Source organism: Punica granatum, chromosome 6 (assembly GCF_007655135.1).
Source record: "Punica granatum isolate Tunisia-2019 chromosome 6, ASM765513v2, whole genome shotgun sequence".
In the NCBI taxonomy this organism is placed as follows: Eukaryota; Viridiplantae; Streptophyta; class Magnoliopsida; order Myrtales; family Lythraceae; genus Punica; species Punica granatum.
The window spans coordinates 23,573,452-23,596,813 of NC_045132.1; the positions used below are offsets into that span (position 1 = coordinate 23,573,452).

Below are 23,362 nucleotides of genomic sequence, written 5' to 3' on the forward strand. Positions count from 1 at the left end.
CAACATAAACAATTACAATTCTTAAAAAAAAAAAAAAGTTGGGCTTCAGCTCGAAGAAAGAACAAAGAAAGATAGGGGGTGGAAGGCGGGGGAATGGGGAAAAAAAGGGCTGGGTTTTGGCCCGACTGGGCTGAGCTTTGGCCCAAAGGGGGGAAGAGAAAAAGAAAAGGGCCAGGTTTTGGCCCGACTATGCTAGGCTTCGACACGATTGGGCTGGACCCAGAATCGTAGCGATTCTAGGCCCGATTCAACCCCAGTTCTAGCTCCCCGATTCAAGACATGGAATCGGAATTGTCGCCTACCATTCGAATAGTAGAATCGTACGATTCTACGATTCGAATCGTGATTCTGACAACCATGCCGTGGAGGAAGAAGATGAAGTCGAGGCGCAGGAGCTAACTTTCCTCCTCCCTCATATCCCACATCAACATGCGATGACACCATACTGAAAAAAGAGAAATTAGGATTCTCAAAGTTGACTTTGTAGGAAATAAAAGAGAAGAAGAATAATAATACGTTGGGACGATGTGTGAGGCTCTAACCTCTGATACTTGCAGAGCTATGGCTTTAACCATCATTATCTTTTTTCGATGTGAACTATGGTATCCGAGAGTTCAATTGGATCTCAACTAATCCAATCGAGACTAGTTGGCCCACTAAAGGGTAATACTCTCTCAACGTAAATTTTCTACATTCACAAGGACTAGAACCCGATACCTTACTTAAACGGAACAAGCGTTGAACCGCTTGACCCAATCCACGTTGGTCTTTAGTCATCATTATTGTTATTATTGCGTTTTCGTCAATTCACTTTTCTTTTTATCATATTTAATATTAAAGTAAATTTTCATGTGGTAGGGGTATTATATGTGACAGCCTTGTGGCTCCGATTCAATAATAGTTAACGATATTAGTATTAGATGGACATAAATAGAAAGCATCTAAAAGTACTGGACAAAAATTGTTCAAAAAATAAAAAAGAAAAGAAACAAACCAAAATAGAAAAGTATTTTAATTTATATGATCAAAAGTGTATTTTTCTTTTATTTATTTATATAACATGACACACATATATGTCACTTTAAGTCATCGTAGTCTATTTGGAAAAAAAAAAACGGCTTTTGCTCTCTCTCTCGATGTTCTCTCCCAAACCCCAAGAACCCCCAAAACAAAACAGCCGCCATTGCCACCGACGCGTCTAGCCCTCCTTCCTCTGTTTCTATTAGCCTCTCAGTTCTTAACTCCTAAATGCGACTCCATCTCCCTCTCTCCTCTACCTGCTGCTTCCTTTCACTGTTTCGTTTTAAAGTTTTCTGCTGCAGATATGCTCCATCGATGTTGCTCTGAACTACTCCACTACCCATCCTCTTCCATCTTGGTTGATCGCCTTCAGGTATTCCGATGATCGAACTCAGTTCGGATCTAGATCATGGTGAATTATCCCAGTCTGATTGGAATCTCTGGAGTCTTCTTCGGTCACTACCACCTCTTTTTCACCCAAAAAAACTCTAGCTATCCGGACGTTCACCGTCAACGATTTACCAACGTAGTCCGATGGTTCCTACATGTTTGATGTTCTATCCGCTACCCTGGTGTCTACGGGAAGGTGTCCTCAGTCTGATTAGTTCGTCGATAGTTGTTCGGTCATGTCTTGTGTCGAGTACGATTTGTTTGGATATAGCGGGTGTGATCCCATGATGTTTTTTTTTTCATTTTGCTTCTTGGGCAGATTGACTAATAAGGCTTTATATGAGCCTAGTAGTTTTCTGACTGTACAAACACCGACAGAGTCATGGTTGGGATAGACTCCGGCAAAGTCGCGGCCGGGTTAAGCATCGGTAGTGTCATCCGGTGGTTAATATATATTATGTGTGCTAATTAATAAAATAGTTCTTCTTCACCAAAAAAAAGTCATGTTACTCTATTAAGATTTTTTAATTTTCATCGATTCAGAAAATATTTAGCAAAAACTATAATTACATGTTTTTTATGAAGTATGTAAATATATTCTTTTCAAACCTATGTTTCAGTGGATTGTTAAAATTCTAATAACCGTAAGTACTCGCCCAACACAAAGGCTTTAGGACTGGTTAATTATAATATATAAAAATTGGAGAGAGCAATGAGAAAGTACCATACCAGTCTTTTTAATTTTTTTCTTAAATCCTCAGTTTGTAGTTGAGAGGCTCTTTGGCTGTTTGGGCAAATAATCGTACTTAAATTATTATTATTATATTAAAATGAAACAAATTTCTTGATTTTTGAATAAATGTTAAACACTTTTTTGAAGAAATAAATATTTTTCCACTCCCAAGTAAATATTAAAACAAAATTTTAAAACAATCTCTATATAAAATGGAAAAAATTATCTAGAAACTTTCAATAAATGATTTTTTTTATAGTTTTTAAACACGCACTCATAACACGTAGGACTGCATCTAGTTAATTCTAATCTTTAAAAAGAATGTTCTGACTTATGGTAGATTAGTAACAATTATCATAGAAAATAAAAAATTATATTAGATAAGATGTTTAGATCAATATTTAATTGGTTCACTAAATTCCAAATAGAAATTTCTACAAGACAAAAAAGAATTTAATGGTTTGATACAAAGTTGTAGAAATATTTACCTAATTCCTTGGATGTCACATTATGTCTATAAAGAATATTTATTTATTCATTGAACATATGCATTTTTTTTGGTTTAGATTCATAATATAAATGATAAATTCTTTTGCAGTATTGGGCTTTGGTGGTTTTGGGCCATGAGACTCTTGAAGAATCTTTTGCATTCTCTTTCGCAATAAAATAAACTCATAATCCGAAAATTTGACTGGCCAAAATCTCATCGTAATACTTTATCGGCAATTTATAGTAATTTATTGACGTGATAGCTACATTTATGTTAATACCATGTAAGTTTTATAATTTTATTTTTTATAATGGTGTTTTTACTCAATTCACAATTTTTATTTAAGTTGAATAAAATATCTATTTTGTTAATCAGCATCATTTTACTGTTATAATGAAATGATATATTTCACATACAGAATGACGATAAATGAAAAGCTATTGCTAGGTTTCATTACAAATAATATAAGATATATTGAAAGTATGAAAAAAAAGATTATAATGATTTTGAAATTACCATATTTTCGAATCTAATTCTTTTATAAGATAATATCGCGACAATGCACGGGCTATTTTTTTAGTGCAATAAATAACGGAATTCAAAGGGAAAAATGAAAATCTTCACAAAGAACTCTGTACACAAATTGTTCTCTCCCTCCCTCCCTTTTTTTTTCCCTTTTTATTTCTACTCAAGCCCTTCACTTTCACCTTAAATTTCTATTATTGAGGTCTCGCTAGATCACAAATTATGGTTGACCCACATAATTGAAACCACATTGTGGCAATGATACTAATTAATTAATTAGCTGTTGCTATCAAGAGCAGAATTGGTTAGAATAGCTTATCTTCATTGAATGATATATTTGGGATATATACATACAACTGTGGCGGAGCAGAACCCAAGAATTAATGAGTGCAATAACATTTTATATAAATACTAGTGGTGTGTTTGGTTTTAGAGTTAAATAGAGTTGAATTTTGATTTTAATTGGGTTGTAATGATTGTGTTATTGAATTATGAGAAAAATTGTAAAAAAATAATAAATAGTTGAGAAAAAGTAATGATTGTGCTGTTAAATTGTGAAAAAAAGTAATAGATAGTTGAGAGAATTTAATATTAAAAATTGAATTGAATGGTTAAAAATTAAAGAAAAAGGAAAAAGTAATAATTGTATTGTTAATTTCTGTTGTGTAGTGAGTAAAGTTAAAGTTATGATGAAAATTAAAAAAAAATGATTGTAAAACCACACGGAGATTAGGTTTTTCTGGTTGTACATGCACGAAATTTTTGTTACAAATATAATTTTACTTACCTAATTCAAAATTTATTTTTTCAGTTAAATTTTTAAAAATTTAATAAAGAATTATTTCTTAATTTCTATAGTATAATTATATCCAAATATCTTAAGGAATTATGATTAGTTCATATATTAATCATTTCAAAATTATCATTTCTCAAATTCGATAAAAAATTAGTATGCCATAAATTTTGAAGATAATTTTGTAATTATATAAGTTTTGAGGATATATTAAAATTAAAATATTGCACGTCCATATATATATTTATGAATGTATATTAAAACAATTAAGTAATTTTATTTTTAAACTCATAAATTATATGCATTTACTAATTTGATCCTAATTGTATAAATATTTACAATTATGCCACTATTTATTACATTGTATTCAACTTTATATTATATATATATATATATGTATAGATTATTTAATTTCGTATTAGCATGTTACAATATTAAAATTTCAAAATAAGAAATGGTTTCTATTAATATATTACTACTATAAAATCCAAAATAATAATTAGATAGCTTGGATTATAAAAAAATGGAGAAAACTAATTTAAAATTTATCTGCATGGTTTCATATTTTAGGTGTTTGTACATGAACAGTTTTATTTTTTATATTATCACGCACACCTTGACAGTAAATGTAAGTAAATCAATTTTCCTTTCAATCAATTCAAAGTGTCAAGGAAAAAAAAATCCCTTAAGACTTTGAAGTTTGAAGTAGGTCCCTTAACATGGAAGAGAGAAAATAGAAATAGCGCATGGAGAATGAAAAGAATTTTTAACTCTACTCAACTTAACTTCACTTATCTTCAATTCAACAACATAATTATTACTTTTACATTTTTCTTTAATTTTTTAACCATTTAATTTACTTTTTAATATTAAATTCTCTCAACTATTCATTACATTTTTTCACAATTTAACAATATAATTATTACTTTTTCTGAACTATTCATTACTTTTTCACACTTTTTATCATAATTCAACAACACAATTATTACAAACCAATTAAAATCAAAACTCAAGTCAATTTAACTCTAAAACCAAACACAACCTAACGTGTTAACGAATTTCTTTTTCCTTTTAAATTTTTAAAAGAGTGTGGGAGGGATTGGAAGGAAGAGATAAAAGTGGTCCTAGTAATTGAGAGTTTGTGTATTTGACATCACATTGTGACTTTTTTTAGCATTTGAAAGAGAAAATAAGACAAAAGGTGGGGCCAAAATTATAATTTTCACCTTATTTATTTCACAATCACAAGGCAGACTAAAAAATAATGACAGACTATAATAGTTATCTTAATGTTTTGGACAATTAAGTGGGTTCAATTGACCTCATACTCCCACAGGTAGATCCGCCCCATACAAGGTATACGAAGTTGCGAAAGAAGCAAGAAATCCCCCCGAAAAAAAAAAGGCAAATTAGGAAAAATAAAAGAAAAATCTCAACATTAGATATGATAAACCGAGCTAATTTACTACCCCCAAAAAAAAAAACTAATTTACACCTAACGACTAACCTACCAACCATAATATATACATAAAACTGCTCGTAATATAGCTTGCCTAATTCTGCGCATACTCTGAATTTAATGCTCTCGTGGCCAAAAAGGACAAAACATAACGGATTTGACAAGATCAATGGAGGCCAGCCGGCGGAGTTGACTTAGATTTTGAAAGGTTAGGGAGGGGGCTGGAGAAAAGTATCATATATGAACGGGACATTATTGTTGTCAATTGAATGGGCGCTGATTCAGTCCGGGCGGGATCCTTTCGAGATTCCAAATGAACATGATTGACTGCAAAGTGTACAATATAATCGACTGCACCTTGATTCTAGTTGATTGTGTTGCACTTGCAGTGAATTATGTTTATTTAGATATGAAGATCATCTTTATGATAGATGGATGGATATTATGAACATCAACATGCGGACACAAAACCTCCACTTGCACACGTTCGTCCCCGGCATTTATGATACCATATGGCCTATGGGTTATATATATATATATATATATATAAAATTAAGTAATTTACTAAAATATCTAAACTTTTACTCAATTTTCTAGTAATTTACTAGATGGTGCGGTGCAATCATTTGCACCTTTAATTTCCCCCAATTCAAAGGCGCTGGCCCATTACATATACTGATACACAAAAGCCGGCCTCTCGGATCGATCATCTGAATTCGGCTTGCTCTTGCTGGGTTGCTGCGACCCGTCCAGGTATCGAGAAGAAGATGAGCAGCAGCTCCAGCTCCCACCGGAATTCAGTCATTAAATGCAAAGGTATCAGTCAGTGTCATATATACATATATATATATATATGCCTATGAATGAAACATCGAACGGCATCGGCTGAAGCAAATTGAAACGATTGATAATGCATATGATGCGTGCTTGTGTGCGCGCGCGTGTGTATGGATGCAAAGCTGTAGATTTTTTTTATTTTGAATTTAATTAATGAGTATGAATGAATGGATGGAACTGTAGGGGTGGTGTGCCGGGGACCGGAGGAATGGAAGGTGGAAGAGATAGAGGTGGATCCCCCTCAGGCTTCTGAAGTCCGTATTAAGATGCTCTACGCCAGCATTTGCCACACCGATTTCCTCATCTCCGAGGGCTTCCCACTTGTAAATATATAATCAAATCGAATAATCCCCGGCATTACTCTCTCATTGTGTTATTGTTACTGTTATTCCTATCAATCAGATCGATCTAGCCAGCTTAATGTTGTCTTGATATGTTACAGCCTCTTTACCCTCGCATTCTCGGACACGAAGGCATCGGGTGAGCTCTGATCACTAGCTATCGGTTAGTTAAATTAGTTATGATCATAGAAGTATACGTGCGTGCGTGCCTGTGTGATTTTGAATTGTTAGCTAGCTAGCCGGAGCTTCTTCCTTAATTCAATTGATTAATGATGATATATGTAAACGTATAATGTAGTGTGGTAGAAAGCGTCGGGGAGAAAGTGGCGGAGCTGAAGGAAGGAGATTTGGTGATGCCGTGCTATGTGGCGGAGTGCGGGGAGTGCGAGAACTGCACCTCTGGGGTCACCAATATGTGCCTTACCCATCCCTTCACCTTCTCGGGGCTCATGCCCGACGGCACGTCCAGGCTCCACCTGCCAGCAGCGGGCAGGGCCGGCGGAGGAGCTAGCCATCGCCAGCCCTTGTACCACCTCTTGTCCTGCTCCACCTGGTCGGAGTACGCGGTGTCCGATGCCAATTTTGTGATTAAGCTGCAGGACTTCCAACCCGACCTCCCCCAGCTGTCCCTTGCCAGTTTCCTATCTTGCGGGTTCTCCACCGGGTTCGGGGCTGCCCAGGTTGAAGCTCGAGTTGAGAAGGGATCTTCAGTTGCTGTGCTCGGCCTCGGTGCCGTTGGACTCGGGGTACTTATATATATGTAATATGCTTATGTGCTTCCTAGCTTAGCTCAAGTACGATGTTGCGTACGGATTCATTTGTGGCCGGTGCAGGCGGTGGAGGGAGCAAAAGTGCAGGGGGCGGCCACGATAATTGGGGTGGACAAGAACGAGATGAAGAGAGAGAAGGGCAAAGCTTTTGGCATGACTCATTTCATCAACCCCGACCACTCCCCCGACCGGTCCATCTCCGACCTCATCAAAGACTTGACCGATGGTCTCGGGGTCGACTACTGCATCGAATGCACCGGGGTTGCACCCTTGATCACTGAGGCCCTTGACTCCACCAAAGTGGTATAGTGTCTTTTTTCCTCAGGGGGTCATTTTCTTTCAACTCTGAGTTACGATTGAAGGGAGGTTGAAGTATATTAAAAAAAAATCGGATCAATATAAATGGACCAAAATATAAATATCCATCATTTTATGCAAATAAGTCCATACATATATATAGAAGCATAGTTAGTCACCTTATACAAATTATTCTCTCTGCTTTTCTCCCTCCTCCTCTTTAATGAATTGTATCCAAACAAAGTGATGTTAATTTAGAAATTATGTGATACCGCAGGGAAAAGGTAAAGTGATAATGGTTGGCGCTGGGCATACAAGTTTCTCTGTCAATTCCGTCTCGCTTCTCGCTGGAAGGACACTGAAAGGAACCATATTTGGTGGGATCAAGCCCAGATTCCACCTTCCCCTTTTACTCGACCGATGCAAGAGCAAGGTGCGTTTTGTTACGTTCCTGATCGATTTTCAGCCGCCAGGCATGCATATATAAGATATATATTTTAAGATCTCGTATTCAAATTTTATGAATAGAAAATATATATATATAAGATATTAAGGTGCGTTTGTTACGGTCCTGATCGGCTTGAATTTGAATTTAGCTGGACCCATTGAATGTTCAAATCTCAGATGGTGCAGACAGAAAAATTGAGCAGCTCCATTAATTCTTTCGGCCGGTGCTTGTCACTCTTTTAGTTTTCGATCTATATATATTATTTTTGGGTGAAATTTTCGACTACTGTATAGATATGTTATTTAATTATCATTCATATTATATATATATATATATATGAATATAATAGTAGCTAATGTTGTGGTGGGGTATGTGGATTGATTAATGCTTAATTATTATTCACGCGTTTACAGGAGATCCCACTTGACAAGCTTCTGACTCATGAAATCCAACTGGGAGATATAACCAAGGCAATCGAGATGGTGCATAGCCAAGATTGCGTCAAGATATTAATCAGGATTTGAAATTCCAACCCGAAAAACCAATACATAGCGCGTATGGTGTGGTATAGTTGTTGTAACAAAAAAAAAAAAAAGAAGAGTTGAATTAGTTAATTACCACTTCTGCCCAAGTGTGCTCTCCTTCTATATTTATATTTTGTGATTAATTACTGGCATTGCTTTGTGATTGGTTTCCACGGAAAGTCGATTTCAATACGATTCAATCCAATTCAATCGAATTAAACGAATTATACTATTCGGAAGAGCCATGAATTTAATCGAAATGAATTTAATATAATATCATTTGAAATGGTCTTTAGAATGAAGAAATCTACTTATAAATGCGTTTGAGATCTAAAATAACTCGCAAACGATCGATTGAATTGAATTGAATTTCTGGTCAAATTATGATGATTTTGGCCCCACTTCAAATTTAACGCAAATTTTGTATTTTTAATCTAAGTCTTGTATCTTTTGTAATTCAAATTAATAATAGAGCTCTATGCAAATGAAATGAACTCTCGATCGGAAGTAGGGGATTCCAAACGGTGTGTGAAGCTGGACTTTAAACCAGACCAAAGCAACTAGAGAATCACTTATGATATTACAACTTCGAGGTACATACCAGATAGATGTTATGTGCCACTTGAAGTTCGCGGTCGGTTTTTCATTTTATGTTAGGAGACCCTCAGGTTGTGTAACCTATCCCAGGGCCCTGCTTATTTACTATGTAGTATTCATTGTTGCATGATTATCGTAACCTCCAGGTCTCTACCACTGCAGCAGATGAGGGGTTGCCTCGCCGCGATCTCCATCTATCGGTACATTAAGGTCCCTGCGGAATCCCTTGAAGCGATCATCGTTGCTCACTAGCACGGCAATCTGTGAGTTCCACAAGTACTTTCTTCGGTTATAAGGGAGGCTCACGGGCTTAATACAAGGTAAGATAAAGCGAAATAAATGAATATATAAGTCGTACTAGTGAGGATCAAATCCATTGGTCTTGAGGGGGCGTCTTGTTGAGTTCCACAAGAGTACTTTACATGCCATTTTAGTTATTCATTCCTTTCCAATTTTCGGATCTTGCAGATTATATCAAATGAAAAGCTCACTTCCGCTTAGCACAAGACTTACCTCCTTGTTGAGTTGCCCGTGCTGTTCTTTCTGATCCCTCTCCTGTTTGTTAGGTCGAAGAGATGGAACTGTATCAGCTGAGAGGAAACATATGTCGACAAGATATTAGACATGCTTTTAATTCTAAACTACGGTTACGTGCATCCATGGCATGAACAGCAGGTGAAACATTTCACCATATTAAAAATACATTATTTAAGCCGATCGACAATGCATAGGAAGCTAAAACAGATCGCAACATTTTCGAATGCTGAGAAATCGTGAAAGTAAATACCAAACCTGTTGATGAAGCGCAGTGAGCGAGTCCAACATCAGCTGTGTCTGCACAGAGCAGTACAAGATGATTACGTGCGAAAGAAGTTCTCGAAAAGGTTATCGACCACACAGTGGCCATAACAAACATTTGGAACACAGGATCAAGGTTTGCACATTTCTGCAGCCTTGGCAAAAAAGGGGGAAAAAGAAAAAAAAAAGCATTCGCTCATTGCTATGTTAGAGATTCTAATGACTCTGTACACCAGAATAAATTATATTCTCCTAGCCAGCAAGTCTACTCTTGCCCCTTGAAAGCCGATTCACATTGGACAGCCTTAATAGGTATAATACTACATCATAGAAAGAGCCAATTTTGATGTGGTTTAGTAAGCAATAAGCGGTAAACCGTATATAGATATTCAACAAGATGGGGCTGTTTGTAGCTGCATGAATGGCCATTGCAGCCAGGCACGCGCACAAAAGTGACGCGAACGGGGTGACTTGAATGTTTTTGGTGACATGTTCTTTAAGTAGAGGGAGCCCATAAAACCGTTGAAGCAGCTCCCAAGAAAGTCGCCGAAGAGAGAACTCATTAAGAGAGATACCTTTTTCGATCTAACTTTGTCCAGAGCTGAATGAAGTTGCTTTTCCAGTTGCATAAGATCATTCACACCCAACAGGTCAATTGCTGGCCCGCCCACCTGTCTGCAGAGAACATGAACTGTACTACTTCATGCTCCATCGTGTTATTTTGAAGCCGGAACAAGAAAAGGTTTAAGGACTTGCCTTTGTACTATCTTGAGCAAATCCGCGTGGGACTGCTCTGCAGCAATTTCTGATTGGCAGCTCTGAAAAGGAACTTCTGCAATTTTAGATTAATGTATCCCACCGTAAACCTATTGCATCAAATAGGGATTTCCTTGCCATAGGGAATATCTAACAAAAAACAGTACTCAATCTTCGACGTATTTTGGAGCAGTTGATGTGAGTTTGCAGGGGAGTTACGAATATATAACTCGGGGCATTACTGGACAAGCATGAGGGGATAACGTGACAGATTTTTTTAGCAAGTTCAGTGATATAGACAAGAAGGTTTAACGTGATCCTTTGGGGAACTCTAGTTAAATATTGGCGGTTCGGCAATTTCGTTATGTTTGTACTAAAAGTTGGCAATCCTTCCTAATCATTCCATTTCAAGTAAAGAGACAGCTTACCTCCGTGATCTTGACAGCTTCCAATTCCTCTGCTTCACCCAACTGATTCCGATAATGCTTTACGAGATTGATCAAACTGGAAAACAAGGACGTAGTTATGTTTACGAGGCCTGTAACATGATCATGGAGAAGTTAATTATTATTTTTTTTTTGGTTATAATGGAGGCCTAACGCCTAGTACAAGAATAAAAAAAGTAAAACTAAATAAAGGGGCACAAAAGTCCTAACGACGAGGATCGAACCCCGAGACCTTATGGTTTCAGACGGTAACTTGTGCCACTGTATGAAATCCCCTTCCTCAGAGCTAAGTTATTTTGCAAACAGATTTTTCATGCAAGAAGAGATTCAGTCCATACGGAACTCTGCAATCAACTAAAGTAGTAACCGCATTCTCGCAGATAAGCTCCATGAAATACCACAAGGATGTTCATTGGGGAAATCGAGCGATAGAATTGGTAGCATGTCAAGTATTGTCTAGTCAAATTGGTGAAAGCTTCACAAAAGCTTTATCCATGGAGAATATGTAACCGCTAACTAGCTACCGGTTCTGTTTATTACCCTGCACGCGAAGCAGAACAATTGAATCGATCATAAATATGCTATTCTGCTGAGAATTGCCAAGAAACTGAAACTGATCGAGCAGAAAACAAATTTCCAACCGGCGAAGCAGAATATGAAGCCGTCATAGCTCGAAAACCGGCTTGTTAGGGAGAGAGAGGCACGGATACATGATGTGGAGAGGGAGAGTTGCAGGATACGTCTGCTGACCTGTCAGGGGAGCTGGAGAACTTGTAGAGCTTTCCGGAGGAGGAGAAGACAAGGAGGGCGATGTCGACGTCGCAGAGGACGGAGAGCTGGTTGGCCTTCTTGATGAGGCCGCTCCGACGCTTGGAGAAGGTGACAAGGCGCTTGCTCTTGTCCTCGATTTGCTTCATGGCCAGCTTCTTCCGCCCCATTGCTGCGGCTCTTGCACCAAAGAAACAATTGCCGGCAACATATCGTCATTTGTCGGGCCGCTCATCGTGGCTCCCGCTTTATTGAGACAGAGATAGTTAGAGAGAGACGTTAGATTAGAGTGCGAGTGAAAGCTGGAGCTAATTATAACTAACTTTTCGGTTATAAACGGAAGAGCTAATAACGAACTTAAATTCGGTTTAGGCGACCAATGGTAAAATAATGTATTATTTAAATAAATACGAAAAATATAAGCTTTCGTAAATATTATTATAGTGAGTTAGTAATATCTTAGAATTATGTAATTGGCAAAACGAAACATTTTTGTTCGACGAAAATTTTACCGCCCCTTATGAATGTCCAAAAACATAAATTTGTATATCATTTGCAGTGAATTTACCCGATCCATTTTAAAATATCAGATCTGTGGAGAAAAAGATATTCAAAGGGATCGGAGAAATTTCAAATGTTTGCAAAATATTTCCTTGAATCCGACTGTCACGGGAGCGTTTGGTTCGGTGTAAAATGAGAATTTTACATTGTAAAGTTCGAATTTTACATCGTATTTTACAACGTTTGGTTGTAGAGGTTGTAAAAGTTAACAATGATAATTATTTGATTGAGTTAGAACTTTACAACCATAATTGATAAAAACTTTACATCTAAAATAAGTAAAATTGTTAGATTACAACGGAGATTACAGTCATAGGACCCACAATCATCTCTGTAAAAATAAATTATATATTATATTATCACTTACATTCCCCGTAATCTAATGTAATTTACAAAACACAATAATTTCACATTTCGACTTATAACTCAGGAAGAAAGTTTCATAATTGAACTTTCTCTTCAATTTTCTCATTCCTTGTACCCTAATAATACTCCAACTAAACGCCGTTGATAGAAGTACGAATATAAATAATGGTGAATGGTATTTTCACTATTTTTTATTTGGAAAAATTTCGATATAATTATTTTTTACTATTTATAGTTGTAATCGGCTACCTCATCCTTTTCCAAAATTATCAGAAATAATTTTGATATAGAAAGACAATCTATCAATAGTGTTGAAAAGGATGGAATGGAAAAGAAAAGCATCGAATAAAAGATACTAGTAAAAAAGAAAGAAAAAAAGAGAACCCTTTCTTTCCTTTTCTTTTTGAGGAAAAAACAGTTTGCCCTCGAATTTTATGAGCGGTAAAGGTTTATCCCCTGTCATTTTAAAAGTTACACATTAATCCCAACCTCTATAGGAAATAGGCGCTTTGCCATCTCGGTTAAAATTCAAGCGAAATCATTTATAATAATAATAATAATAATAACAATAATAAAATTTAAAGAAAAAATTGGAGTTGGAGGTGAGGGATGCCCGCTAGCCACCCCACCCCCTAATTGGCATTGTCGACGGCACAGAACTCGCCAACGACGTCGATCCGGGAGGTGGGGTGGTCGGCTGGGGCTCCCCACCCTTGATTACGGAAATTCAGATTTAAAATTTTTTTTTATTATTATTATAAATGATTTGGTCGGAATTTTAATCAAGGGGGCAAAACGCCTATTTTTCATAGAAGTTGGAGGGTAATGTGTAACTTTCGAAGGATTCAGGGAACAAACTTTTACTACCCTTAAAAGCTCGAGGGGGAAAATTGCTTTTTCCTCTTTCTTTTTTTTAGGAGGGGATAAGAATAGGAATCTTTCCATCCATTTGTAAACTAAAGAGAAAAAGGCAAAGGAATTTGAAGTTATTTTTTTTTCTTTTTTCATTTTGTAAAGTTCCCGTTGGAAATTTTTTTTCCTCATACGAAGAGGAGCCACAAATTTCAATTTTCTTCCAAATCTCGGGGTTAATTTAGTATGTAGATAGGATTAATCATACTAACATCATTGGGGATAATATCATTGAATTTTTAAATGATAAAATATCGATAATATGTTAGCGGTGTGGACAGATCAATGTGATTTGGTTGAACGGGGTACCGGAAGAACATAATGCATTGATTGAATGGCCGAAATGACTCCAAGAGCTATAATTCGAAGAAACGGTGTCTCTATAATGATCGTTTGAGTCGCAACACATCTTTTCCCTTGAGCAACATTCGACTGGGTCACGACCCGTGTGGGTCCCGCTTCTGGCATGCGGCAGCAGCACACCATCCGAATATATCTTTTTGAAGTCTTTTCTTTTTTCGATGAAGAAACGAGGCTTTAAAGTATTTCCTCTTTATTTCTCTTATAAAATCCTTCATCGACATCGACTCGTGGGACGAGGTAGTGCCCACAGAAATGCAGCAGCAGGGTAAATGACCTACTTTGCACAAGGGGACCATGATCATTTCTCCATCCATAGGCATCCTTTGATTCTTGCAGAAAGGGTGCGAAAACTTTATTTGGACCGAACAGCAAATGTTTGGCGATCCGAGCAACTCAGATATAGCAATACCGAAAGACAACCTCGGATGCATCCGTGCATTTTATTTTTGGCTTAGGTATACAGTGAGAGCATCAGAATACTACTACAAGAGTATTAAGCATCCGCTTCCGAGGATACTTAGCCACATACTTAATATATTTAGGGCACTTACTGCCACAGGATCAGGGAGGGCGGCTGAATTACGGCTTGTTCATCCACCTGAGGGTGGCAAGCTGATGAGGCTGATGCTGACCTGAGACACTACCACGACCGCTGCCACTTGCAAGTGAATTGACCTGTAAGCAGCAAGTAGTTAACCATCTTTTTATATCGGTCTCTTCAAAGCATGTGTTGCTGTGAGAAGATATAGCACCGTACCTGCTCTTCGAGGAGCCTATTCTCCTGCCTCAGCTCCTGCCCAGGGTATGTGGATATTAATTACTACAGGTGAATTTTTCCGTGCTTTGCATGTGACATGATCACGGAAGTGGTCCAAAAATAGAAAGCAAGGGTCGACTCCATAGAGTGAGTCCTTTAGCTTACGCCGCTATCATATACCTCTCATGGGCATGTTGCAAACCAACTTTCATCAGTAAAATAATGTCACTAACTTAAAACCATACACGGCATGAAAGATCATATGGCGGAGACATGAGAGACGAGTATTTTAGCTGAGCATCGAAATTTAATTTTTTAAAGATGTAGATAAATTGGGTTTTCTTATCTGAGAGAGATTGAGGCTGTAGTCAATTTCTTTCTAAGCTAAGCATTGGAGCTTCAGGAAAGGCAGACTAGAGTTTATGAATGCACACATTTGGTAACCATTACACATACCCGAAGGTTTTCAAAGCAGCATTGGTCGAATTATGAGGACCCAAAACACAAACGGAAGCAATACTGTGGTGCTTTATGAGCATCGTGCAAGTTCTTGAAATGTTTTTGGTGTGCCAAGTAGCCAATCAAAGTCCGTGAAATTTCCAATTTAAGCAGTGAAAGAAGGAAAGATAAGACGGCTATAACTGCAGAAATGCGGAACAGGACAGAGGCATGTGGCAGATTGGGGTTCTGAAGCTGATTGGATCGCCTCTCAGAAGGGCAGAACTATGGATGTTATCATCAATCATGAAACTTCTGTGCTGCCACTATATATAGTTCATGTGGACATAGAGGAACCATAGGGTGTTCCAAGAGGTGACCAAATCTGTTGCTGCACTCATCCATCAAGTTATTGATGCAGTCAGGTTGAAGGTTTAATCTATCCCAAAGGTGTGGCACAAGCTGAAGGGCTCGGAACTTGCAGCAAATTTAGGTTTGCAGCAACTCAGGTAAAATTTTGAAAAGTTTTGGCAGTTAATATTTTGTTGTATTTAGTTGCTGGTTGATGTTGTTTCTTTGCTAGCTTTTTGAGCCTCTGAAATTGTGTTGTATTTGAACTCTATACTTCCTTTCAGTTTGATGAGTGAGATGGTCCACCACTTTTCGAAAAAAGGAAATGCAGAACAGAACATAGACATCTAAAAAGGTGAATCTTGATGGAGAAACAAATTTTAAGGGGAACAGCACAATAATTTGCAGAGAAAATGCAGGCAGCATTGAAATTTACAGCTCAATCAAGGGCTTATGGAAAATCCTCCCAACAGCAAATTAAGTGTGCTCTCTTTATCGATGGATGTAAATGGAACAATTATTGCCCAAACAAAAGTACCTCTTTAGGGTAAAAAAGAAGCTAGGCACTCCTCGATTCATAAAATGGAGTAAATATCACATAATTGCATAAACAAAGGAGGAAGATGAGGCCGCATACCTGTTTATAGAAAGGCGTGGCGGACTGCTCCATAAGCTGTATCTGCATGAAGTATATAATGCAGAGCTCAGTTTTTGACACTTCTAAAATTCAAAGAATATGATTGACAGCAAGTAAAGGTAAAATTCCTGAACAGAAGTACAGCCTGCCTGAAGTGGGTCTTATGTCAAGAATACCTATTGAACATGACCGGAAGTCTAGATTATCAGGGATCGTGGAACCCCTTTAGTGGTAGTCAGAGGTTTCAGGGAGAAGGCCGGAGATTAGTTCTGTTAAAGGAATTGCATACCCGCGAGACTGGAAGCAATGGCTCCCTCTAGGAATAGAATATCAATGAAAAGTAGCTGCCGTACCTTGTAGATGTCTATTAATTTTAGTTGGGAGAAAACACGGTTTCAAATGTCTAATGCTCTCTCAAGTTGGTAATAAGACGTCAGAAGGATACATTCTCAAGCAGCAGTGGGAGCAGAGATACGAGAATTATGAGGAGTAGCAGACACTATAAGCTTGACTGGTTCACAATGTAAGGCGAGCTGATGCTAGCATTTCATGCCAGTTAGAAGCCCCCAATGTAGTTGGAAATGCAAAATCTCATCAATATCCAAATCCAAACAGTGAAAGAATACCTTTCTAAATCTAGTTTGTGTCATAGCTGCATCGAGTTGCTTCTCTAATTGCACGAGATCAACCATATTCAACTGCTCAATATCCATCCCTCCCATATGACTGAATACACAGGAAACAAACATTCTATCACAGTCTAGTATATAATGCTTCTTTCCATTGAAGTGAATTCAAGGAAGTTGCCTCTGAGCTAGCTGCAGCAATTCCATGTGGGACCGCTGCCACGCATCTCCCAAGGAACAGTTCTGCAGAGATCATCTTAGTTAAATTTCACAAGAAACGTCAGTAGTAAGTTTGCAATTACCCTTTAAGAATAAACATCAGATAGAGCTTTTAGTTCCCTCAAAGGTCATCTTCTGTTTTACAACACTAGTCTCAGGTTTATGACTAGAACTTAAACATGGATGACCTTGGAAAAACCTCAGTCGGGGCTTTAAGATATTTTTAGCAAATTACCCCATATAAAGCAGCACAGCAGCTTCTACAACAGTCAATTAGGTACCAGTTCACAATATATTGAAGCTAAGATTCCAGCTGTCCCCCTCCCCGTTGAAGGACATGAATGACTTAGGGGTTGTCCCTTATGAATGAAAATCTCCTTTCTAACCAGCAATTTATGAAGACAAGATGCAATATGAAATGGGAACAAATCGTGGTCCGAGTGGCTACTTTAGAAGAATCGCTTAGATAGCTTGACAAGGAGAGAATAGTTCAACTACATAGTGAACTGTTACTAATGATTGCAGTTCAAGCTCGGAAAAGAACAAACATGGAATGGAGCGAGTAAAATGGGTATAAGCAGTTAGTAATGCAAATTAGCACTTGGCTGATCCAGGACTTCATCTCTTTTCTAGCAACAAGTGATCAATCAACACAGGGCACTTCTGAAAAGTTGCTGAGAAAGTAATCTGCTTACCCTCGGGTTAGTAATAGCATCAGATGCATCTGCTTCCTCCAAATGTTTCCGGTAACGCTCCAGGATATTTGCCAAACTGGAACAGAAAGATTCCGTTCTATTGATTACAAGGAGGGATACTTTCGATATATCATATTTTAACTTAATTGTGTATAAGATGCAAGTTGCCAGAACAGAGGCAACAAAGGTAACTTATGTAGCAACGAGATGTTATAATTAAGGGTATCTCGCATGTTGTGTTTCTCAATTATTGAAAATTATGATATTACCACAAGATTCAATCTGTGGCCATAGCTATTGTCTAGTAAAGAAGAATTGATTACTTTAGCTTGGCAAAGATAATAGGTACTTTGTGGATAGAATTGAGATTGAGACAACGGTGGCAACAAAAATCTCAAAAAGCCATTTTCAACAGCAGGGCCGCTGGTCTATCAAGAGGATCACTGTACTATGATGACAAAGGGCAGGGCATACATTTGTATAGAAGAAAAAAACCTCTGGTTAAAGAGCAAATGAAAATGAGTTCATGAGAAGGAATGGATGTTGATTGCATAAAACCTGGATAATATATATCCATATCGTCGCTTTCATGTTGAGAACAAAACAGGATCCGTAAATGTGGTCTTAGGTTCCAAACTCCTAAGGAAAATAGTTCACAAAGAGCAGAAGGATTACTAAGGAAGTCCAAAAGAAAAATCCAACTAAAGAATTCGTGCATGCGGTCTTAGGACGTTCACAATTCAATCACTACAGGCCTAGGTTGCAAATATTTTCTTTGTCCACCAGTGTCTTCACATAGTGAGCACTTTCATCCCGAGGTATGTCAAACAAGAAGTTCAGTTCAATCTACTTGAATTATCATATATTATGGCCAAGACCATGCACATTTAGAATAGGGTAAAGATTCTAATGACCCCTTCACAAATTTGGATGCCAGGCCATTTAAGACCATTTAGAAGGTGCATCATATCAGGGTATGAAAATATTATACTTAGAACTTTCGCCAACTCAAAATGTTAATGATGATATCAGATGTATAGATGATTTCTAGATTACGCACAGGAATGTCCAAGATTGAATCTTCATATTATGATTCATCTTGCTTTTGATAACTGTAATTCTGAAGCACTACGAAATAGTAAACAAGTCATAGGAGCAAGGCATATCAAGAGAACAAAACATAAAACTTCACTCATTCATGTCTTTCTGTCAACTACGTAATATATCTGGGGGAAAAAGATCAGATAACCTAGACTGGATATTGTACTTCCATCGAGAAAGAAATGCCTAGGAATATACAAGGACAGCAGTAATGACAATGTAGTAATACTAGCAAGTTGACAGAAGAGTCAAAAATAGAACTCCATTAACTTTAAAAAGAAAAAGGGGACAAGGACCACCACTCGTGCATAACAAGCGGTAGGCAGCTCATTGACAAAGTAGGGCTCAATTTGGATTTACTGAAATCATCAAACAAGGGAATGAATACAGAACCTGAATAATCTTTTACTTCACTAGGCTCTCAGTCTAATTTAGGTGATATAGTTGAACTTAGAAATCATATGGACAAATTTTTCACTTCAAAAAGTTATAATGCATGAGATGTACAAAAACGTTATGCTGACTCTGTATCGTTCTTTTCCTCTTCCCTCGTTGACCAGGGACTTCAGTCCACCTCAGCTCATCAAAACCACGCAAATAACATCGGCCTGGATAAGTTGTTGAACCTTTCTATGAAGCTCATGGAGGTAGTTCGTTACTCCGAGTTAATAAAGAATGGAAAGATCTAATCTAACACATTCCACTTGACCAACCTGAGTAATTTGTTCTTCTCTTCGGAGCCATCATGATCATGACCATATTATATTAGCAATAAGATTCAATTTGATAGTATGGCATGTAACTCAGGACTTCATGAAGAATAACTTTTTCCCAACCTAACATTAAGGCCTATAATCAACGACTGATTTTCATTATGTGTAAGCTGATAAAACATAAAGACTTCTATTTTCCTCTTATCGTAACATCCGACAAAGAGGGTGCTAAGTACAATTACCCCGATTCGATGTTTCTCTCCAAAACATCCTAATGGTAACAATTAACATTTTAGAGTGCTAAAAAGGTACTCATTGATAAACAACCGGATAACTTGTTGTGCAATCTAACGTGTTCATTCGCGGCAAAAAAAACCTAACGTATCCATTCTGCTGAAAAAGCCAGGGACTTCCTGCTTTGGAGGTTTCCGAATGTAAGTTTCTCCCATTTGAACTCATCGTCTGCTATACCAAAAGCCAAAATCTTGCTTAACAATGAATGAAGACCCCATCGATTGATTACCTAGAAACGCGTGGATTTCCACCTAAAGTGTGGAAGCAATTATGGGACAAGCCCGAGCTCGAAACAGATAACCACGGGTGCAAAGTTGACAGTCAAATCGTGCAAATACAGTCATGGCAGTAAGAAAGAAGAATCCTCTGAACTGAAGATTAGCAGAAGCGAAGGCAAAAGGCCAAAAGAGAAGAGCTATCAGCTTGAGTGCGTTCATGAGGAAGAAATGGAGGGGGGATAATGAAAATGGACCTGCTGCCGCTGCTGCAGAACTCATAGAGCTTGCCGGTGGAGGAGAAGACGAGGAGGGCGACGTCGACGTCGCAGAGGACGGAGAGCTCGCGGGCTTTCTTGATGAGGCCGTTCCGCCGCTTCGAGAAGGTGACTTGACGGTTGCTCCTGTCCTCGATCCGCTTCATCTCCAGCTTTCTCCGCCCCATTGTCTCCCCGACGCCGACGATTCACCGCTGCTGAGTAAAACGATGACCGACCCGCACCTATTTATACACTTCTGCTCATTGGCGCTAAAAGAAATCAAATTACAAATAATAATATTTTTAATAACAATTATAATTTAGTAATAAAATTGTTTATTTGCAAAATTTGTGAAGTGCAACTTTTTATGTGTAATAAATATGGGAAAATAGTTTACCAAAAAAAATATAGAAAATAACCCGTCCAACACAGTTTTTTAAAATCTTTTTCACATTGCAATAAAAAATGAAATAATTTCACCGTATGTTACCAAAAAAATTCACCCTATAGCATTCTGTCTTCTTTTATTTAATCATAAAACATGATTTTTTTGCGATGGACTTTTTGGGTAGTTTTGCACGAATGGGAACTTGAGAGACCTAAAACAAATAAAAATAATATGGCTCCATTTGGTTATGGAGTGAAATTTAATTCCACTTTACATTTTTTTCAATTCAACGACATAATTATTATTATTTTTATCTTTTTTTAATATAATAATAATTTTTTTCACATATATTTTTTAACTATTATTACAATAAATTTTTTTATATTAAATTCTTCCATTATTCATTACTTTTCTCTCAATTCAACAACATAATAATAATTATTTTTTATCTTATTCTTCAATTTAATAGTAAATTCTCCAATTAATAATAAAAAAAAGAAACTTTTCACATTTTAATAATTCTAGTACAAAAATTTTCTCTTAACCTAGAAATTCACAAACTTTCGATTTGATAATAATTCTAACACGATGTCAAATTTTTCATTAATTTGGATGAAACCGAGATCACAAAGGGCGCCAGCGACTCCAATCGGAGGGTGGTGGGCGTGGTCATGCCTCTACCCTCGAAATCCGGAGAATCTTTTTGATTTCGTCCAAATTAACGAAAAATTTAACGCAGTACTAAAATTGTTATCAAATCAAAAGTTTGTGCATTTCTAGGTTAAGAAAAAAATCGTACCAGAATTGTTAAAATATGAAAAGTTTGTGTTTTTTTTTGTTATTAACGCTAAATTCTCACACATTTTTTTTCCTAACTATCTTTACAACCTCAATTAAACATATACATAAATATTTTGAATGAAGTGACTCCACTCCATTACCAAACGCTACCTATAAAATTAAGGGGGGCATCGGAGAAGGGAGTGGGGGCACCCTCGCTAGTCACCCACCCCTCAATTTGGGAGACCCTAGTCGATTTGGGAAATCTAGGAGATTCATTGGACTGTATGATAAAAAAAAAGAATAAATTGGTCTGGCGGTCCAAAAAGTTTTACAAATATTTCAATATGGTACAAAATATTTCAAAGTTGTTTCAGTATAGTACAAACCGTCATCTCACCATTGACGCCGTCAATCCGTCATTTACAAGATCTGTAAATTTTGCACCATCATATAATTTATGTAAAATATTTTGTACTATTAAGTTATAACTTCAAAATATTTTGCACCATTATGTAACGTCCCACAAAAATTGGTTTTGCACCATCATCGTCAGTTTGACGGCGTCAATGACGAGATGACGGTTTGCACTATGCTGAAATAACTTTGAAACATTTTGTACCATCAAGTAGCAAAAAAAACTTTTTGTACCATATTGAAATATTTGTAAAATTTTTTGGACTACCAATGCAATTTACCCTGAAAAAAAAAAGATAAATTTTTGCGGGTTGAAATTTTTTTTCGTGATACATGGTGAAATTATTTCATTTTATACTGCAGTGTGAAAAAAAAAAAGGATCATATCGTACGATGATGTTTTCCCCATAAATATATAACTACTTGTAATTATTTCGTCCACTCTAAAGTGCAAAAGTGCATGTCGTAATTATTTCATCCACTCTAAAGTGTAAATGTGCATGTCCATTCATTTTTACTGCTCTATTCGAGTTTTTTTTTGCCGTAATAAGGGACGCACATGATCTAGTACGAGTTAATAATAATTTAATTTACATGCAATTTTCGTTTCAGTTTATGATTTTTAAAGATAACTGTACGTGGTCTTGCAACTTCCTTAATGTGATATACATTTACGCCCTCGACTTAGCATTATATTTCCGATTTTCAAGATTAGATGCAACTTTCTTGGTCGAATTTATCCAAATAATGTCCATAAAATGCTAAATTTATCAATTGAGATAGCTGCCTAAAAGACTAAAAATCTATAAATTTGACATTATGAAATGTATACATTTTCTACGAAAATCCAGTACAAGAAATTATTATGAAATATAAAAACGAAATAGTGGACGAGACCTGTATGTTTTAGCGATCAAATTTCAATAATGAAAAAATTGTAACAAACACTTTAATTCTTTAAAATCATCATTATTAATTATTAACTAAACAATTAAAACTGGTCCGCATTAATGAGAGTTTGGCGCATGTATGTTCTTTTAGTTAGAAATAATTTTAAAAAATAAAGGAAGAGAAATTTATTTTGAAACTTAGGATCACTAATAAAACTTCTATATCTTAACTTATGTTGCTCAAAAGTTGTTGGGTTTTTTTCTGTGCTAACCTGACAACCGGTAAGAGTAAAGGACCGATCAGGGAAGCGATTGGATGAGTGTTCTAAGTTATAGTCTCGAGGGTCAATCAAAGAAAAATTCACGACTGATTATCACCCCTTAATA

The 23,362-nt window shown here is 36.8% G+C and overlaps 3 protein-coding genes across 4 annotated transcripts; 1 reads left to right on the top strand and 2 right to left on the bottom strand.

Moving 5' to 3' along the window:
• Positions 1-1,090: 1,090 nt before the first annotated feature.
• On the top strand, positions 1,091-8,785 carry LOC116210499 (CYP enzymes assisting alcohol dehydrogenase-like). The gene is made up of 8 exons (XM_031544383.1): positions 1,091-1,393; positions 6,164-6,226; positions 6,431-6,570; positions 6,690-6,727; positions 6,887-7,334; positions 7,422-7,661; positions 7,933-8,088; positions 8,517-8,785. Exons 2-8 carry the CDS (start codon positions 6,178-6,180, stop codon positions 8,625-8,627), a joined length of 1,182 nt encoding a protein of 393 aa, XP_031400243.1. The 5' UTR covers positions 1,091-1,393; positions 6,164-6,177; the 3' UTR covers positions 8,628-8,785.
• A 366-nt stretch (positions 8,786-9,151) lies between these two features.
• Positions 9,152-12,289, bottom strand: LOC116210501 (MADS-box protein FLOWERING LOCUS C-like). Of its 2 annotated transcripts, none has more exons than XM_031544384.1 (7): positions 11,975-12,289; positions 11,207-11,282; positions 10,779-10,840; positions 10,598-10,697; positions 10,017-10,058; positions 9,738-9,779; positions 9,152-9,485 (listed from the first exon to the last, which is right to left on the bottom strand). In XM_031544384.1, exons 1-7 carry the CDS (start codon positions 12,160-12,162, stop codon positions 9,375-9,377), a joined length of 621 nt encoding a protein of 206 aa, XP_031400244.1. In that variant the 5' UTR covers positions 12,163-12,289; the 3' UTR covers positions 9,152-9,374. The 2 variants fall into 2 exon arrangements, with proteins under 2 accessions (XP_031400244.1, XP_031400245.1); XM_031544385.1 differs by having other exon boundaries at positions 9,738-9,814.
• A 2,232-nt stretch (positions 12,290-14,521) lies between these two features.
• LOC116210502 (truncated transcription factor CAULIFLOWER A-like) lies at positions 14,522-20,728 on the bottom strand. The gene is made up of 7 exons (XM_031544386.1): positions 20,498-20,728; positions 17,918-17,993; positions 17,185-17,246; positions 17,004-17,103; positions 16,378-16,419; positions 14,952-14,987; positions 14,522-14,869 (listed from the first exon to the last, which is right to left on the bottom strand). The coding sequence occupies exons 1-7, from the start codon at positions 20,683-20,685 to the stop codon at positions 14,774-14,776; spliced, it is 600 nt and encodes a 199-aa protein (XP_031400246.1). The 5' UTR covers positions 20,686-20,728; the 3' UTR covers positions 14,522-14,773.
• Positions 20,729-23,362: the final 2,634 nt, after the last annotated feature.

Coding starts and splice junctions, on each gene's coding strand:
- LOC116210501 (XM_031544384.1), bottom strand. CDS start 12,162: ATGGGGCGGAAGAAGCTGGCCATGAAGCAAATCGAGGACAAGAGCAAG. Junction 10,059..10,597: donor ACAAAGTTAGATCGAAAAAG/GTATCTCTCTTA, acceptor TGCTCTGTGCAG/ACACAGCTGATGTTGGACTC. Junction 9,780..10,016: donor TCACTGCGCTTCATCAACAG/GTTTGGTATTTA, acceptor CCTAACAAACAG/GAGAGGGATCAGAAAGAACA.
- LOC116210502 (XM_031544386.1), bottom strand. CDS start 20,685: ATGGGGCGGAGAAAGCTGGAGATGAAGCGGATCGAGGACAGGAGCAAC. Junction 17,994..20,497: donor TTCTGCAGCAGCGGCAGCAG/GTCCATTTTCAT, acceptor TTTCTGTTCCAG/TTTGGCAAATATCCTGGAGC. Junction 16,420..17,003: donor CACAAACTAGATTTAGAAAG/GTATTCTTTCAC, acceptor TACTTCATGCAG/ATACAGCTTATGGAGCAGTC.
- LOC116210499 (XM_031544383.1), top strand. CDS start 6,178: ATGAGCAGCAGCTCCAGCTCCCACCGGAATTCAGTCATTAAATGCAAA. Junction 6,227..6,430: donor TTCAGTCATTAAATGCAAAG/GTATCAGTCAGT, acceptor ATGGAACTGTAG/GGGTGGTGTGCCGGGGACCG. Junction 7,662..7,932: donor CCCTTGACTCCACCAAAGTG/GTATAGTGTCTT, acceptor GTGATACCGCAG/GGAAAAGGTAAAGTGATAAT.